Source organism: Botryllus schlosseri, chromosome 16 (genome assembly GCF_051294905.1).
Source record: "Botryllus schlosseri isolate E-star chromosome 16, Bs_hap1, whole genome shotgun sequence".
Classification (NCBI taxonomy): Eukaryota; Metazoa; Chordata; class Ascidiacea; order Stolidobranchia; family Styelidae; genus Botryllus; species Botryllus schlosseri.
This window is the reverse complement of record NC_137251.1, coordinates 15,028,029-15,046,824: the sequence shown is the minus strand read 5'-3', so window position 1 is coordinate 15,046,824 and position 18,796 is coordinate 15,028,029. Positions and strand designations below refer to the sequence as shown.

Below are 18,796 nucleotides of genomic sequence, written 5' to 3'. Positions count from 1 at the left end.
AAACGCGCTGACTTCCTTTAGTAATAAGCTCGTCAAATTTTGATCTGGGCTTCGGAACATTTTCAAATTGGAGATGGAGTCGCGACCATAAAATGTTGGAAACCACTAGATGTGGGGTGTTTACAAAGCTCCATGGTTGCGCAACGGCATGAGGTGTGACATGAACATGACTTAACGATGTACAATCACGCTCCATGTATTTTCGAAGTCATTATACTCCACCAGCTCTGCTGGACCCAAAATCATTGTTTATTCGGGCGGGAAGGAGCTGAAAAAATGTGGTTTCGGTCCAGGTTACACAACACACAGCCACATACTCCTAAACCGGATCGTGACCACCTCTGGTCTATAAGCAAAGCGTTTCCATTGTGACGTCATATTGAGAGACGATGTGCTCATAACTCATTCATTTTTAAATCCACTAGTGAGCGCTAAAGAGTGTCCGGAATTTGGGTTACATAAATATGGTAACCCTACCCTAGTGTTCCGTGAAACACCCGTTAAGAACCACTGGATTAGACTTTACATTGAGTCCATAAGCGCGAATTTTCTGTCTAATGCTTGACAGGCCAGCATTATTCTAGATCTCCTAATGTCATGTCAAAGCTCTCTTGGCGAAATGTCAAAGTTTCGGGATGACACGAGTCATGACTTGACTCGAGTCAGACTCGAGTCAACTTTTTCGCATGACTTGACTTGACTCGAGTCATTTTGTAAAAATGACTTGACTCGGCACTTCGGAAATGTGGATTGACCCGTGACTAGGAGCAAAATTGACGAGTCAATTTCAAGTCATCTATAGTAAACGGTGTCGATTAAATCTCTGTATCATGTTGATGTTCGGTTTATTCGCGATACGCCGGTGTCACTTGTAAGAGCAACCAGTCATTCACTGATTCTACCTTTCACTGATCCTTCTCTGTTACATAACAAATAAATTGACCGAAAACGAAATGATCACAGCTTGCGTTTATGTACTAGCTCAGTGGTTCTCAACCTTTTTGACCTCGCGGCACCCTTTGGAAATGAAAAATAGTTTGCGGCACGCCATCACAGTGGCTCTGAACTTTTTTGGCTTAAGGCACCTGCAAACTACCAGAATACTTATTAGCACCCAGCAGTAACGCTGACTAATGTGACCACCTCTGCAGTCAATCCAAAATATTTCTGTACTGCCGTACTTCTTCATTTTAATATTTCTAAAAGTATATTTCTGTATGTAAAGCCTCTCTAATATAGCTTACTAAGCCATGATAGAAAGTCGTCGTTTTCCTCTGGCCAGAATATCGTTCCTTCGTGATTACAACAAACAGGGCGTATCCAGACGAAAGTAAAAGGGGTCATTTTGATATACGACTTCACAGAAACTTTGGGCTGCCCTTAGATACTATTTCATGAGATTTGTTTGACAATATATCTGCCCACTGCCGCATTGGGTTGAAGAGGTCAAGCACGATCGCCGCTAACGAATACTCGGGCGCAGGCTATACAGTACGCACATATAATGCATTTCCACGCAGATCGCGTAGTACGCGCGAGGATAGTCTAGGGTTGCCATACGTCCGGAATTTCCCGGACATGTCCGGAATTTCACTGAAAAATCTGCGTCCGGGAGGAATTTCTAAAATATGCCTAGATGTCCGGAATTTTGAAGGCTTGAAGTAGGCTAAAAAGTTTTTCGTAAATCAACAGAAACAATATTATTTTCAAGCAGATTTATGCTATTCGAAATTTTTCTTCGCGCTGCGCGCAAGTTAATACAACGTACATTGATATTAGTATGGGCGCCAGGCCAATGTTCCCTCTAAGCTACGCACGTGCACAAACGCGCAGCGCTGACACGGTCTCTGCGCACAGAAAATCGAAGTTGCGCATAAAAAATCCGATTCGATGACCTTTTTTCTAGTCGTTACGCACTATTGTCCAAGGGTCTGCGCAGTGAGTTGGTGAGTGTGCGCAGACACGTAAAAAATTGGAGGGAATATTGCCCCAGGCACCACCCTCGCCAAAAATGCAATCAAAATAAATATAAATAACCATCATTCACTGAAATAAGTCCAATTATATAAGCTAACGGTATATTCCTGGAGTTGGTTAAGGCCGATTGGACGCTTCAGTCACAGACAGTGGTTCCAAATCTTGGGATCGTTTGCCTTTATCTGGGAGTCGTGATGATGTTGGACGTAATAAGCTTCCTAGGCCGTGAGTAAGTTTGGGCAAACTGAATTTTTTTTAGTAATTAGCTCATTCAAGTTTTGAACTGGGCCACGACACATTTTCAAGATGGAAATGAGGTCGCGACCACAAAAGGTTGGAAATCACCGGATGTGTAACCAGTAACCTGCTTGTGCATTTTATGGTAGCCTTATATATGGAAGAATCAATATTATTGACAGAATTCATTCATAAAGTTTAACAGCCAAAATGCATATCGCAAGTGCCCAGAAAGTTACATCGATACCCTATGGTGGGCCCAAGATCAGTGCTTTTGGGGCGGAAGGGGGCAGAGAAAATGTTGTTTCGGATCTGATTAAAAGACACAATCAGATAGCCGAACCGACCAATCAGTATAGCAGGGCTGTCAAACACAATCCCGACAGGCCAGACACGGCCCGCCAGACGATTTCATCCGGCCCGTGGATAAATCTATTGCGGACCCCAGCAAGTAGCAATCACCATAGCTCACATTACAGAGGGCCCAATTCATGACCTATGCTCCTCTCCATTTCTGTATACTGTCGATTGGCAATGCTCTGCTAGTGTGACGTCATATCAATGTGTTATACCTCATTTTAAATCCGCTAGTTGGCGCTAGGAAGTGTCCGGAATTTGCTTCACAAAAATATGGTAACCCTAGGATAGTCATACCCCAAAAGTTTTATCTACTGACTGCCACCCGCACTTCAATTGTGCTACCAACAGACCAAGATTTTAACCTCAGCGGCGAAGAGGTCTGTTAACTGATATAATTTGATCAACCTGACTTCACAATTCACATATTCGTCGACATCGACGGTAACACAACGTGGTGATACAAGCCTACATTTGAACGGAAGTGCCGGCGCGATACTCAACAATCGTAATGTGGATTGTCATGTTTGTAATTTGAAATTGTAAACGCGAACTTTCAAAGAAGCTCAGTTCTCGCTGGTGATTAGGGAGACAATGATTGGAAAACTGCATTGTCATACGCAGGCGCCGCCATGTCTGCTCTTCTCTGCGGTTAATCAACATATCGTGAAAAACTGAATTCAGCCCTCCAGGCACGCGATCTGTCCGGTAAAGCGAATTCGAGGGGGATATTGATTGCGGGCATAACATCAATTTTAATTAGTTAAATGTACAAACTTCACATCAACCTCAATTTAGATTATTTTTCGTTTGCCATAGACTAGAGTTATTTGCGCATAATTTTAAAATTCCGAAGAAATTGCTAGCGGGACACTTGCGAGACGTAAATGACACTGCCGTTGAGAGCCACTGTACTCGCTGTAGAATAATCCAATGGCAACGTATATCTGTTTGTTAGACGGCTCAATGCTTACATCGCGAAGTGCCCACCTTAGCCAACCCTCTTGTATGATTTGAGACGAACGAATATAATTTATCCGTTTATAATCTCACGGATGTGTAGATGGGTAGTGTATTGTACCATATCAATTTGTTTCGACTTCTCGGCTCTTCGTATTCGATCCTCTATTTTGGCTCACGCATTTTATCAGCAGCTCTAAGTGTTCGTGAGCGATACAACGCCTTTTTGCACGTACATTTAACTTATTACTCGTCATTTGATTCAAGAACTATGGCCAATCAATCTGTCTTTTACATATCTAGCAAAATGTAATGACTTTTAATCATCACTCATACTTCGAAAATTTAATTTGACTTGAATTGTGACTTGACTCGTGACTTGACTTTACTTGACTCGACTTGACTCGGGTCACCTCCAAAAAACGAGTGACTTGACTTGACTTGACTCGAGTCACCTTCGAAAATCGATTGACTTGACTTGACTCGAGTCAAAATGTGCAATGACTCGAGATGACTCGTGACTCGAAGGTAGTAACTTGATCCCAACACTGAATGTCACACATTGTCCGTGTCCATCGTGTACTCGTCGCAGCATGGCAAAACAAGTTTGGGACATTATGACACTCACCGTCTAGCTGTACCACTCATTTTATAACATATACTTAAAACACACCTGAGTTAACATTTCTGAAAATGTTAGCAAGGGCACTGTCTGATCTTAAAAAGCATGTTAACTTTGAGTTCACTAATCGTAGGTGATGAGATCTGTCAATTGACTCTTATTTCCGTAGCTCAAACGGAGGATTATTTAAAATGTTATCTGTCCGTCTCCATGCATCAAAATATCCTCTAACTGATAATTTTCCCGATAAAACTATAACTATTTACGTTATTAGTGCACTAACGCTTAATGTTAGTGCTGGATGGGAGATGATATAAACAAATCTAAGTCCTTATTCACCTCCCAAGCGAGAGATAGCCTAACCTATGTTACACCAGTAACATCGATTTTTTAATCGTTTACGGAGGAAGAGGCAATATCTTAAAACTAGAGCCGATTCAGCAAAAGTAATGGCATTTTAGGGCTCAGCGCCCAAGATCCTACCCCTAATTCGATTTATCATATCACGCCGTTTTAATTTTGTTTTATTTAGTTCAGTCGATTAGCTGATCGTCATTATTTTCATGTAAGGGAGCGCGGTTCGGTGGGGATTCAATAATTCATTGTTGTTATCCCAATAAATTCAACAAATATTACATGCATATCAACAGATAGCTCTGGCACCATGCCGACCCAAAATTATATCCTTTGCGGTCCATACGGTAATAAATCTTTATGGGTTAAAATTTTGCGTTGCATTAACTTGCAAATGAGAGTCTGTAATTGTGGTATTTATTACCATCCTCGTGGCTTGCACTAATCGAACAGTTATTAAGATTACGAAAATATGATTGTTTAGCGAAAGAAAGCAGAAAGTCAATTTGACATCATTTTTTCAGCCTGTCGCAGACTCAGACGGGCTGATATACTGTATGTCTGTCACTACACCAGCTTCCAGACCAGGTTTTTGGTTGCGTAATAATCATAGTGCGAAAATATTAATTCACTACGGCTTGTGAGAGCTACGATTAGTGGTGCGTCGTAAGTTTACCAAGTTTTTACAATTGCGTCTCAACTACAACGGTTACACCGCCCTTGAATTTCCTATTAGGTTCATTCGAATTATTCCATATCAGAAAAATTAACAATTATATTCACGATTTTCATTCGCACTCATCCGGATTTTTCATTCGCACCATTCGCACCACCTTCGTCATTCGCAAACCGTCACACAGGTTGAAAAGCACTGCTGTATAGTATTAGTTTCCGATGTATCATCATCTTTGCTTCATTCTTTGTATACACTATTCATATCTACATGTCATCGTTCCAAGCGAATTTTCAAGGCTCGACTCATCTTCAAACAGCAGGTTTACCATATTTGGCGATCCGGTAAAGAGAACATATGTTACAAATTACAAAAATTAGGACTGAAAGAAGGTATTATTCCAACTCGACTACCTAAAGACCCACTCTAACGTAAATTCGATTATATCATGCACCGTTTATATTAGTCAACCTTCCCGCCGCAATCCAGATTATGCGTCAATTCGTGGCGTTTTTAGTTGTCCCCATACAATCGCCTGGTTGTCAAATATGTAACACGGAGGACGAATTGCCAAAAAAGAGGACATTCGGGCGCCCTCGAAGGACATTTTCGATTTCAGGAAAAATGACGACAAATCCTCGTAAAGGGGGAACGGTAACCCTATCAAACAGCGGACCTAACAGTTAGATTCGCATCGACTTATAGTTCTACTGATCAGGGTGGGTAGGCGATTTCGCAGAAACAGCGAAAGCACTGATTGCTAATTGTGGTAATTAGTCAGAGTACCCTTCAATTCGCAATAGTATACAGTAGGATTCTGCAGGGTTGCTTGGTTCGTGCTCGAGGAGATGTTAGCATTCCAGTCGCAGCAATGTAAAGGTTTTTCTGGGCGAATTTTCATAGCTCACCAATATATCTCAAAGGGGTAACATAATTGTTGTTCAGAGAATTATGACAAATGTCTGGAGGAGTTTTTTTTGCCCGGAGCAATACATAGTATACCAAACCGATATTGTATACTTGAGGATGACGGGTTTATAGCGGGATATGTTATCCTGCCATGACGAAAATTGTGAAAAAACTTGTTACGCTGTAGTAATTTGTTGGGTGATACTTATTAACTAAAGCTTTCTGACTGGATATTGATGAATAACAATAGCTCCAAGTAGGCGTTTCAGCTAATACTGCGAAGCGATGCCGCCTTTGCCAAGAGACGAAGCTTTGCAGATAAGACTAAGTATGTAAAGCCAAAAGGCTTTCCGCGCTATATATGTACTTGTACAGTAACATGTTTCAGAGACGAATGTTGTTACTCGTTTTCAAGTTATCGCTCTTTGTAGGTGTTTGACTTCATGTATGTATGACTTTCTCTCAGCACGCTCTCTTTATATTTCCCCCTTGCTCGAAGATTCTAACATCAAATCAATGCCCGATGATACCCGAATCTGGCCGTGCTCCGGGTATCGGGCGATCAGTGGGCAGTAGGGCTGTTCAAAAATAACTTTTTTTCGCGGATTCCAGCCATTCACTGATTAAATTGTCAGGTTACCCTAAAAAACGCTGCACACCAAATTTGGTTCGAGTCTAACAAGTATAGGACTCCGCAGATCCAATCAAAATTTTTAATTTATTATGGAAAATTGAAAAAAAAAAAATTCCAAATTTTTCTGCCAACCCCTGACATTGTTGAGCTGTCTTCAAAGACGGTGCAAAACAAATTTGAGTCAATTCCGACCAGTAGAAGCGGAGTTATGTGAGTTTTTCGTTGATAAATCGCGGATTATCCACCGATCAAGGATAATCCGAGGAATATCATCGAAAAACTCACATAACTCCGCTTCTACTGGTCGGAATTGACTCAAATTTGTTTTGCAACGTCTTTGAAGACAGCTCAACAATTTCATGGGGTTGGCAGAAAAATTTGGAATTTTTTTTTCAATTTTCCATAATAAATTGAAAATTTTAATTGGATCTGCGGAGTCCTATACTTGCTAGAATCGAACCAAATTTTGTGTGCAGCGTTTTTCAGGGTAACCTGACAATTTAATCAGTGAATGGCTGGAATCCGGGAAAACAAGTTATTTTTGAACAGCCCTTGGGCAGTGTACCAATTACGAACTCACCGTTAGCCTACACTAAATTGGAACCTGATATCGGTCCGTCGCATGATATTTAGAGAGTCGGGCTTGCCCGGGGTTAGATTGTTATGTTCAGGGCTTTGCTAAGGCGCTATAGCTATATTATGGTTGGGTGTAGCCTATAGGATTAAAGCATATATCACATTCTCCGTTGTATACCCGGTCAACTTATGATCAAAGTAACGGTTTTATTTGGACTCAAAGCATTTGAAGGAAGCAAGCAATTACAATTCTCGGGCATACACAATAGCGCACGGATCAATGTTGAGCTCCAATCAAAATCAGCGTCACGAAAATGTGGCTTTCGAATTGTCGTGAGCACGGAACGTAGTTTGTGACGTTCATGGGTACAAAAACATTTTACTGTAGAGGAGATAACGTGTATTTGATCGTCTAATAACAATATGAATACGAGGTGTTTGGCATATTTGACAAATTGAACAGGGATCTGTAATATTTAGAAATTGTTTGCGACCTACCGGAAATATCTTTGCGACTAACTGGTTGGCAAGCGCTGCATTAACAACGTCCCTTTGTTCGATCAGCTATTTTTTCTGAATTGTAAACAAGAATTTTCCGGAGAAGGATATGAAACGGGAACTAAAGTTTTTTCATTTTTCGGCCGTGTTCGTTTCCAACACCGAGGTGTTTTCACAAGTCCCCAGTTTTTTCGTAACGTATCATTTTCGTCTGTTTTCAGAAGGCCGCCAGAATGTTCATGAAGGCAACCTAAGACGTTGGATCATTGGTTCAGTTGCTGCAGTGGCTGTCGTCTCCTCCGTTCTCCCCATTGTAATCATCGGAAACACGTACCGCCCTATTGGTGTTTATGTGTTTTCGGGTATTGCTGTACTATTGGGAAGCATTTTTGTCTTGTCGGTTTATGTCCTTGTGAAAGTATCGCAGCTTGCCTGGAGCCGGAAGTGCACGAGCCGACAGTGGCGGTAAACTCAATCTTCAACAAAGATATGCTATATACATGTGTGATCAATATTTATGCTTTCCGTCTGTAGTAAAAACGTGAACCTTCATCCCCATTCGAGGACTACTCGCAGCATTCAATTTGCTTGGTTTCCAGCTCGAATTTTCTGGGCCTAGACGGCAGTGCTAGGGCCATCTCGCGCATTTGGCGTTTGAAGGAATGGGCGAAATTTTAGATAATTATCAATTCGTCATTTTTTCTGTTCGAGAAATTGCTGAAATAAACGCTGGAAACTCGCTTCGCCTTTGACAAGTACCGTAAGTTTGACGCGCGACGTAACGGATAGGGCATATGATAAGATAATCTTCCAGCATAGCTAGGGTTCCCATACGTATAGAATTTCCCGGATATATCCGGAAATTCACTGTTCAATCTGCGTCCGGGGGAAATGCTAAAATATGCCTAAATGTCCGGAATTTTGAAGGGAGTTGATTTTTTTCGCAATTACCACAATATATGTTTCTGTGCGGCAGTCTGAATCCTGCACTGCCGATTATAGGCGCAGAAGTCTGTCTATGGGTTTATCTACGGATGGTAATCGTTGTAATTCATACACATATTCCATGATTTAATAACGCAATAACACGCTCAATTCGGATTCGAATGAAGATAGCTGACAAATAATGTAGCAACGGCAACATACAACTTGATGAAGATAGTAGAAGGCACGTAGTGCAGCTACAGCAACATACGAAATGATGAAGATAACAGGCACGTAGTACATCAACAGCAACATACAACTTGATGAAGGTAGCTGACACTTAGTACAGCAACAACAGAATTAAGATTAACAGTACAGCAACAACAGAATTAAGATTAACGTAAGGAAGGAACAAAAGTAAGATTTACAATTAATTTTGCGTCAACCAACAACTGGTGGTTCGCAGACGCTTTATATAGCGGTAAGAACTGCCTATCTGAAACGGCTTGATTACAAATGATTATTAAAATCAAGATTAACGAATGAAATGCGTCAGCGCAAACAATGTATCCATTGTATCCCACCTTCTCATCAATAAATCTGATTCTGCATGGTGATAATATTTGCAATATGAATTTTCAAACTGTTATCGTTTTTTCCCTCGTTTCTTATCGATTCCTGTATCATCTCGGGCGCAGTGTCATCTACTCCAATCCAAACCACTAGACGGCGCATTTCTCGAGTTCAAAACAACCAATGACGTTCGCTACACTGTATTTCTTGCTCACGCTCAGACCACGGTACCGAGAACGTTGAAAAGCAACCTCCGAATCAGTTCGTCACCATAGCATGACGAAATATCGATTTGTACTAGATCTGTTTATACTATACACCTATCTCAACTGAACATTTGGTACGAGTAACCCAGCGGTACACCATCTCCATATATTCAATGCTGACAAATCGGCCGCAGGACAATCAAAACCATGTTTATACTATATGCGCTCAAACCTGCATGGACATTGAACAAGCTGAACTGGATAAGTCAAGATTATCAAATCTACACATTTATTAAGCAAACGTGCGTGGTTGATTTTTATTTCCATTCGGAATAATCAATCGCTGCGATAGTAGTAAATCGTCATCATCAGTAAATCGCAATGAATTGCAGCAACATATTTATTATATCGGATTAATTTTCGCGCGGTATGGAATTAGGCATTTTGTCATACTAGGTAAGAGTTCCTCTACATTTCCAGAGTTACTATGGGCTTTTACACTCAATTCAAGTCGTATATCGAGTTGATTCCGTTGAGCGTTGATACAGCACGATAATATTGCAGATATGCTCAAAAGATAACATCAAGAATTAGGGAATCACAATAACAAGTTATACGGATTATCACGTGTTCAAGCGAGGAAGACTGGGCCACAAAGCAAACCGAAGTTCGTTCCTTTTATCGATAAATGCCATTGAGAGAGAGACGAGATAAGCACCGTAAGCAGCCAACAGCAGACCAGCGACGTTACCCAGCGAAAACCAAACCGTAATTTCGTTATATGCCATCGAGATGATAAAGCAACTCGAAAATGACATCCCAGTCAAAACGAATCCTGTTCCGATCCATAATGCTGCAATCCCGAAAGTGGCGTCGCTTACTCGACCTGTAGATACATAGTAGGCTCTGTGGAACAAATCGTGAACAAGTTGGGAGCTTTGTACGAGATCTTACCAATACAATTCACCCCAATAAACTTATATTCTTCTTTCACGCCATAATAAAAGAATACAACAAAGTAGGATACTTTTCGCAACTTTCAATATTTATAAAATAAAAACGACGACGGTGGTTCGACAACTTGCAACATGCAACTGCGTATCGACTGTAACAAGTATAGAAATAGCGAGACATACTAGAACAGTAGTCTATTTAATACCACGGTGGTCCAAACCCTGTTTTGCGGCTGGTGAACTTTTCTCGTTGTTTTGAAGATAGGCAGTTAAGCACTCATTGTGATCACAAATTTGGAACTTTACCAACCCGCTAACTGTTATAGGCCTACCACTGCTGAGCCGTTCTAATCACACTTCGATTTGTGTGCCTTGTAGTCTACTTTTATCAAAATACACCAGCCAATGCTGTGTCAACAAGAGGAGTTCCTGTATCGTCTAAAAACAGTACATTGGTCGCTTCTTATTCAAAATTCCACACTAGTGACGTCCTGTTTTGTGATATGATTGTTGATATGTTCTTTCCGATTTTCCACTAGTTGCTGACGATTACCCCTGACGAACAGTGTCAGCCGAAAACATGCGGGTCATTTCAATATGACTGTCGTATTCAATTGTATTACTGTATGCGGGACCGAAAGAAAGTCTGAGCAGGTTTCATTTGTAAACAAACCCAGATCAAGCCAACATCTCAAATTGGTCGTATATTGTCCCGGATAATCAGCATAAATGACCAAATGCGTCTTCTTCGACGTTTTGTAGCCTGTAACATACAATCGTACCGAGTCTTAAATCAGCAAAGGCAGCGAATTACGTCGCTTGATTACGCGAACCCTGAGGTTATATTTCTTTACCACAGTCTTGGACCACCCTGACCTATTTCATACAGTGAGTAATTACCAGGGATTATAGAAACGTTACGTCTTCGTTCAGTACGGCGTCTCACCTCGGCTTCATCTGAAGTAAAGACGGTCATTTAGTATACGCGTAGAAAACCACATTTAGAAAATGTATCCTTATTAGCTATCGAGACCGCGGTCAATTATGCTGATCAAATAACCTCCCCGCAAATCTGGAAGATTTCGATAAGAAACTTAATTGGGATGCAGTCCAAGCAAATATGTCCGTAATATGATCCCGCTCATAAATTTTCTCACATTATGTTTGTAGTACAAACGCGTTGACAAAATGAAACCGATTTGATACGGGTTGTCGTGGTGCAAATCTCGAATCAAACTACCAATATTCCATGCGACTATATTCTTGAACAATGGTATGCTGGACAAACTGACAAATCACACATGTACCGTTTCTTCGAATGTGTGAAGATCGAGCAGACATTCTGCATGCAGACATTCTGCACGCAGAAATTATTGAGAAATTCAGAATTCCAGGTACTAATTGGGACAAAGGCGTAGCTTGTGAACATTGGAAAAGCGCACTAAAATCCACGAACATGATGAATGTTCGGGGTGTATTTTGTACCCTGCGCGGTATATCCTAGGATTGAAAATACGTGTATTTTACCAGATTTCTGCCATAGCGTGGGGTGAGCGTTACTTTCAGGCACCAAACTGTGCTTTCACACCCATGCGAATGGATGAAAAGGAGTCAACTACACCAATCATTATGGAGATATACCTCAGGGGTTTAGTGGGTTGTATTGACGTCTACCACCTTTTTGGAATTTCTTCTGGTGGTATACAGTAACGCTGCCCACTATGCCACTGGGATATCTCCACAGAGATTGGTGCATTTGACTCATTTTCAATTATAGGATGTCGTAAACGTACTAATTGGTGCCTGGAAGCGTCGTTTACCTAATTTACAGCCTACGCAAAGGGTGATAAGGGATAAATACGAGATATTCGTTTAAAACGTAGCTCCTGCATGCCCTGAACAAATACTAGCCGTTGTTTACACGCATTTAAAATTTCCCGATCGTAACCTAGGTCGTGTATGTTCCTTCTGCTCGACTGGTCAGTAGAATTGTTTCCGTCATCCGCCATCCGTCCGAGCTCTGTGAACTCCAAACAATGCCTGACTGAGCTATTAATCAAGACCGAACCTTTCCAAACTGCCGCGCTTCCATCACCGAGAGCTACTTTCAAAGCAGCTTCACCGATGGCAGCGCTTTTCCAATTGCATCCGATTATTACTGAAATGCTTTTGGTTATTATTTATCTGTCTAATCTGGACATCAGGTTTCGGCTTACATTTTCGTACCCGATATCTGTCTGTCCGGGGTTATTACATGGTCCTCGTGAATATATATATTGTTCGATATTCCTGAAGTAGCTTAAAGGTGCACTGCGCTCTAAAAATGATGTGGTCTCAAATTGAACAACATCGAAAAAAATTTTTGCCCGCCGCCAGTCACGCAGAGAAAGGACTTCATGTAGCTGTCACTTGTCAACCGATATTATCAAGGAATTGTGACTTACTCACCACTACGGCCTAGTTACTTTAAGTAGGCGTACGGTACCGGTGCTCAACGGACGATGTTCAGTCTGGAACATATGTGTCTCAAACCTGTCTTGGCTCTCTTGACTGATACTGAGATGCCAAAATAGTTAAATATTGATGCAAAGCCATTCATACAGCTGTAATTTTAAAGCTGTGACATAAATCCTCCTGACAATGGCCCGCCCGTCTACAACAGTAGGCTTATAAAGTAGGCTACAAGCTGTAAAATGTCAGACGATAACTTCACCGAAAGTGCAAAATTTATGATACAAACGAAATGCAGGTTGCAAAAAAATTTTGACTTTGTAAATAAATTTGACATTTTTTGACCTAACGTTACAATTTTGACCTAATTTTGACTTTTTTGACGTGTCAAAAAATATCTCCATAGTCATTACGGAGCAGCTATTTGCTTGTTTGAGCACACAAGACACACAACCACGTCAGTAGAGGCGAGACAATCGCCTATAACTGCAACATAAAACGTATTGTGAAGCGATACCGGTAAACCTCAAAATTTAGCGAAAGCGATATTTTACGTCATACTGGTAGTGCTGGATGCTCATTGGTTATCCATAGTTAAAAATGAGTTTTTGTGAACAACACGCAATATAATTTCCGATACATACACTCCAGAGTCCAGAGCAGTTAATTGGAAACGGTAATCGCGCATGTGTCTCCGTAAATATGTAGAATATCCTGTATATAATGCTTAACAAATGCTTCTATTCCCCAACAGAAACCATCGAATTCCCCACCAGTGGGGAATTGCCCGTCGGTTGGGAACCGCTGGTCTAAGTCAGGGGTGGGCAATTATTTTCCTCCGCGGGCCAAATGAGAAGTAGAAAGTACGCTGGCGGACCGAGTGAAAATTTTTAGCTATATTCTCCAGCGTATTTTAATTTTATTTCTAAATTACATTTTACTAAATGCTGCTCAGTGAATGCGTTGATATTATGTAATGAGAGATTGACGGTTAACTAAAAACTATACATTTGCCGTCATAATTGGATACAATGTTAAACATGATATATATTTAAGTCTCTTTAAACCCCTATCCACGTTCTCCTATTAAGACTCTAAAACAGTGATTCTCACGCTTTTTTAAACACGCCTTCCGTTACGATAGTGAAAAATGTCGCGCCCCCCCTTATCATGATATTAAATTAAACAATATTGAAAAGTGTAACCAGAATGCTAGCAATCCCAACAGATATTTTGATGGCATTAAAGGTTCTGGCTGTTGATGAGAGAATTCTGAAATATAAAAGTCAGAGAATACACAAAGCATAAACGATATGCTGGGGGTCACCACCCTTCTGATGCTTTCCGAGCAGTGTGCAGCTTAAAAGCCTTTATGTTGCGCGAAGCGAAGCTTGCAGTTTTTCTGAACTGCGCCCTCCCTTGACCACGTCTTTCATGTTGTTGTCATAAGACCAACTTTATTTAATATCCTTAATCTCGGCTACATGCTCGGCAAAAACTAAAAGGACGAGTGTACCCCTGAATCCAGTATACAGATATTTAGTGCTCTAGTCTAAACCTAAACCTTGTTCGACTTTTCGGCATGGCCGTTAATAATTTATGGGGCATAGATATGATGAGTCATATAGTAGTCGCGAGCACTGATCGACTAGTTTTACGAATTGGGGATTTGGTGACGTATCACGTAGCAATTTGAAACACATGCCGTAAAATGCGTAATGTGACATTGTCACTGCGACAATGGCAACAAAGAAGGTTTGAACTAAACTATATGGAAAGAGTGATTTCTTGTGACTTCAATTGCTACTCATACTTTGCCACATTGCCTTCTTTTTGAATCTGGATTACGAATGCGAGGGGCGTAGGCAGTGTAATCGTGGCATATTAATGAACAGGCTTCAAAGTAAACGAATCTCCTGTTCATTTGATACAGCCTATGGTTTTAGTCATTCAGAAGCAAGTTTTATATTTTGAATTCCAAGCAACCTGTCGCGGGCCACACATTAGATTCGCGGGCCGCACTTTGCCCAGGTCTGATCCAACGGCATTGCAGGACATCGAAAATAAAACTGTTGGCAACAACGTGATCGCTGATATTATTACTATTTGCAGACGACGTCGGATACAACGAACGAACGGGCAATGCATGTTGCAATTTCCCCCGGCGCCGCGATCATGTCTATTCCTTTGTCGCGCAAGGTAGCCAAAGTTCGAGTCTCCAAACACTCTGGCGAGAATTGGATTGTGAAGTTCAGTGAGCAGCATACGGAGGATTCGTATTTTCTCGCAATGCAACAAGTTTTTTCCTTTATCGTCACGAATACAATCGTCAAGCCTCGTTCGTCTATAGACTTGGCACTGCCGACTTGCCCACTACCTACACCGAATTGGCAGCCACGAAGACGGACTATGTCGTACTTGCCAGCAACAAGAATATGTTGAGCATTTCCTGATCCATTATCCTGGATATGCAGGCGAACGGGATTACCTGGAATGTGCAGCTACGCAACAAGGCGTGCCTTTCTCTATTAAAACACCCTGACTCATCGGGCCCGATCATCCCGCCAATCAAATTTGTTTTGCTGATTGGAAGTGACATTTAATTGGATAATGCAAATAGCATCGACCTGGTACACGATGTGACAGCCCACCCATGACGGGTGTAGTATGTGCAATGAATCATTTCTCAATGATTGTTAGTGGCTATTGTGATGGTACTGTTATTTTTAGGGCCGCCAAGTGTCTAGCACCGACTACGTGATATGGATACTTGGTGGACTGATAACAATGCGTATCTTTCTTCTTGTCGGAACTGGCTGCAGTGAGGACGCAAAAATAAAGCTATCTATATTATTGTGCATCTCTTTACATCGACTATATTAGGAGCTCTTTAACACACAAGGCCATTTCTGCTGAGCACCATAATACAAATGGTATGTCACCAATAAAAATTTGTGACGTCATTATAGCACTATATTGGAAGTCACTTTACATTTTTTACAATACCTGGGATTCGTCGTGTGCGCCGTAGGCCTATATGTAAAAACGTGTACTAATTATACTGTTTTACTTATTTCAGGATGCGAAACTTGAGTTACATGGATCTTTTGCAACTTATATCAAGTTACATCTTCTTGATAGTATTGCAGTGAGAGCCATATGTTATCTTTCAAAGCTTAAGACAATTAACAATTAGATCTCCAACAGATGCAAACAATGTTCAGTAAAAGTGTGAATCAACTATTCCACTCTTTTTACGTGCTTCTTTTGGTGTTGTATGGTATTACTGGTGGCCTTGTAGTCTTGTTGATTGGTATGTTCTGTCGATGAGCTGCTTGGAGATACAGAACTTCAATATACTTTCTATCGATGTTCATGAATGACTAAATTTTGATCATTTTTGCTCCCAAAATAACACAATTGGCGTGAAAAGAGAGGTAAGGCACAAGTGATCGAGGCTCAGAAGCAATGTTCCCTCTAATTTTTCACGAGTCTGCGCAAACACGCCAACTCACTGCGCAAGCCCTTGGACAACAGTGCCCAACCAGGCCCCCCATAGGGTGATAAAACTAACTTCTGGGGGGCTTCGCCCCCCCAGACCTCCCTACAGCTCTACGCTTTTTTATGGTACTTATCAACTACATTGGGGGGCCGTTTAGTGGTTGTGTCGCCTAAACGCTCCAAGCGCGAAAAATTTATATAACTCATGATTGAATCGGTCAATATGATCGGGAATTGCATATATATTGATATCAATTTTTATCCTCTCTCTGCTCACATAATTAGATTTACCGGTGGAGCTCATCAAGTGAGGTGTGTTGGAATAGATTGACCATATAAATAATAATAAAATATCTTCGGGCGTACCCGTTGGTATAATGACTTCGTTAAAGGATGCTATTTCGTGACCTCCTATCTGCCATGTCAAAGGATATTGAAATCGCCCAAACGTACTAAACTAAAAGACGTACACGATTTCAAATTGGTATTTCTTTACTGGCAAATAATGTACCCTCGATATGGCATTTGTCTTGTTGTGAGACTCTAATAGCCAGGACAGGAACATTCGGCACCAGCCATTTAGGCGCCCATGTACAATTAAACATATATGTATACAGGGCATGGTATGGTATGGTATGGAACAAGAATTTTCCATACTCCATACTTGCCTTCCTCTCTCCATACCATACTTGCAATTTTCCTTACCATACCAACATTGTTCCATACCATACTTGATACATATTCCATACTTTCAAATACTTCAATTTCATAAGTATAGTACCTTTTCTAGCACCTGTATTACCGGTATTGATATTTCGGATGTCATTATTGCTTAAACTAGCCATGATGCGAATCTAATTCCTGGTAATAGTTTTACCGAGTCTGTTGTGGTGAGGTTCCGTGTAGCCTACGTCTCCTATACAGTTTCCGCGAGCAAAATGAGATGGTCAGCAGATTGTTATCTAGGACCGCCCATAAAAGGGACGGGCAACATACCGCCTGCGGCCCGCGACGAGATTTTGTCCGGCCCGCGGACAGTTTCCCGTCTCACATGATAATGTGGCCCGCGACCCCAGTCTGCCGAGATTCCCCACTACCGGCCTCAACGTCAAATTTCAGTGACTGTATGTTATTATATACATGTGCGCACTGCACACCGTGCAAGAGTGGAGCTTACGCGTAAGTTCGTCGAATCGAGAAGACTTGCACTATCTGCATTTACGATGTACTCAACCCTAATGAATTGATATCTTGGTAAATTTTGGGTACCGGGCTTACCAAACACTTTGAAATCTTAATTAAGGATTGCACCGTGAGTTAGTTGATCACAGAGAAGCAGACAGGGCGTCGCCTAATACGGTTCTCAAATCCACATTGTATTCGTCATTATCGGCGAGAAATGCCTCTGAAGTGACATTGCTGTCGTTAAAATACATTCATTAAATACGATTTATTCCTTGTATATAAGGGCGAATAATATTTCGATTCAGCAGTCCAGCCCGCCGAGTACTTAATTTTCTTATATCCGACCCGCCGACTGGAGAAGTTGCCCGCCCCTGCTCCATAAGAATATCATCGCATTTCCGGTACATTGGCATGAGGCACATGCAAGTTTGAAGTAAATATTCGCAAAAATATTTATAATATAGGCGCACCCATAAAATATTCCAGCTCCAGCCGATCAATGCTGCAGCCGATCAATACTGCAGCAATCTGCGTGATTATTAGTAGAGTATTTGGTTGGGGTTAGCGTGGCGAGATTTTCAAACTAGATCTACTTCACTCCCTGATCTATAATCTTAATGCGAGAGCGTTTGAAATATGACCAATAAGATATCTCAGTATGTAAATAGTGTAAATGTGCGGAAATATTTCAGAGGAAATGTAATTATCAATCACATTGAGCAATTAGTTCGTTTGCATCATGAGTGCTTGTAAGCTGTCGTCACTCAAGGAATGAGGTAGTTAGAGTGGCCTCCATTACCAATTATTGCGTCACATGATGGACTATGTTCAGAGACGTGATGTCTAGACACAGTAGAATATCGGATCAACATCACTGTTGTCATTATTATATCACAAAATCATGTCATTCCAAGTGCTCTTATAAAACCGTTGCGTGTATTTATTCCTGCACAGCGTTCAATAGTTCACATTCACACATAACAAAATCGATCTTATTCCGTGAACAGCGAACAACGTACGCTTCATGAAGCTTGCACAGATCACGATAAAATGTATAAAATACCAAAGTATGGAAGTATGGAAATGTCGTTCCATACCATAGATCAACTCAAAACGGGTCGCGGGCCACTTTTCAAATTTCGTAGAGGCCGCGGGCCGCATGAATTCGATATCGATGTAAAATAGGAAACCACGTTCTAAAACTCT

The 18,796-nt window shown here is 41.2% G+C and overlaps 1 protein-coding gene and 1 long non-coding RNA gene across 2 annotated transcripts; one reads left to right on the top strand and one right to left on the bottom strand.

Moving 5' to 3' along the window:
- The first annotated feature begins 6,013 nt into the window (after window positions 1-6,013).
- LOC145459200 (uncharacterized) lies at window positions 6,014-8,537 on the top strand. The gene is made up of 2 exons (XR_013921304.1): window positions 6,014-6,417; window positions 8,019-8,537. It is a non-coding gene; the product is annotated as an uncharacterized LOC145459200 (long non-coding RNA).
- A 1,251-nt stretch (window positions 8,538-9,788) lies between these two features.
- LOC145459199 (uncharacterized) lies at window positions 9,789-12,585 on the bottom strand. The gene is made up of 3 exons (XM_080337831.1): window positions 12,402-12,585; window positions 11,354-11,410; window positions 9,789-10,386 (listed from the first exon to the last, which is right to left on the bottom strand). The coding sequence occupies exons 1-3, from the start codon at window positions 12,460-12,462 to the stop codon at window positions 10,124-10,126; spliced, it is 381 nt and encodes a 126-aa protein (XP_080193957.1). The 5' UTR covers window positions 12,463-12,585; the 3' UTR covers window positions 9,789-10,123.
- Between the last annotated feature and the right edge of the window lie 6,211 nt (window positions 12,586-18,796).

Excerpts from the sequence above, each read along its gene's own strand:
- LOC145459199 (XM_080337831.1), bottom strand. The coding sequence starts at position 12,462 with ATGGCGGATGACGGAAACAATTCTACTGACCAGTCGAGCAGAAGGAAC. Across the intron at positions 11,411-12,401 it reads AAGGAACATACACGACCTAG|ATGAAGCCGAGGTGAGACGC; the intron begins GTTACGATCGGG and ends TCTTTACTTCAG. Across the intron at positions 10,387-11,353 it reads TAACGTTTCTATAATCCCTG|GTCGAGTAAGCGACGCCACT; the intron begins GTAATTACTCAC and ends ATGTATCTACAG.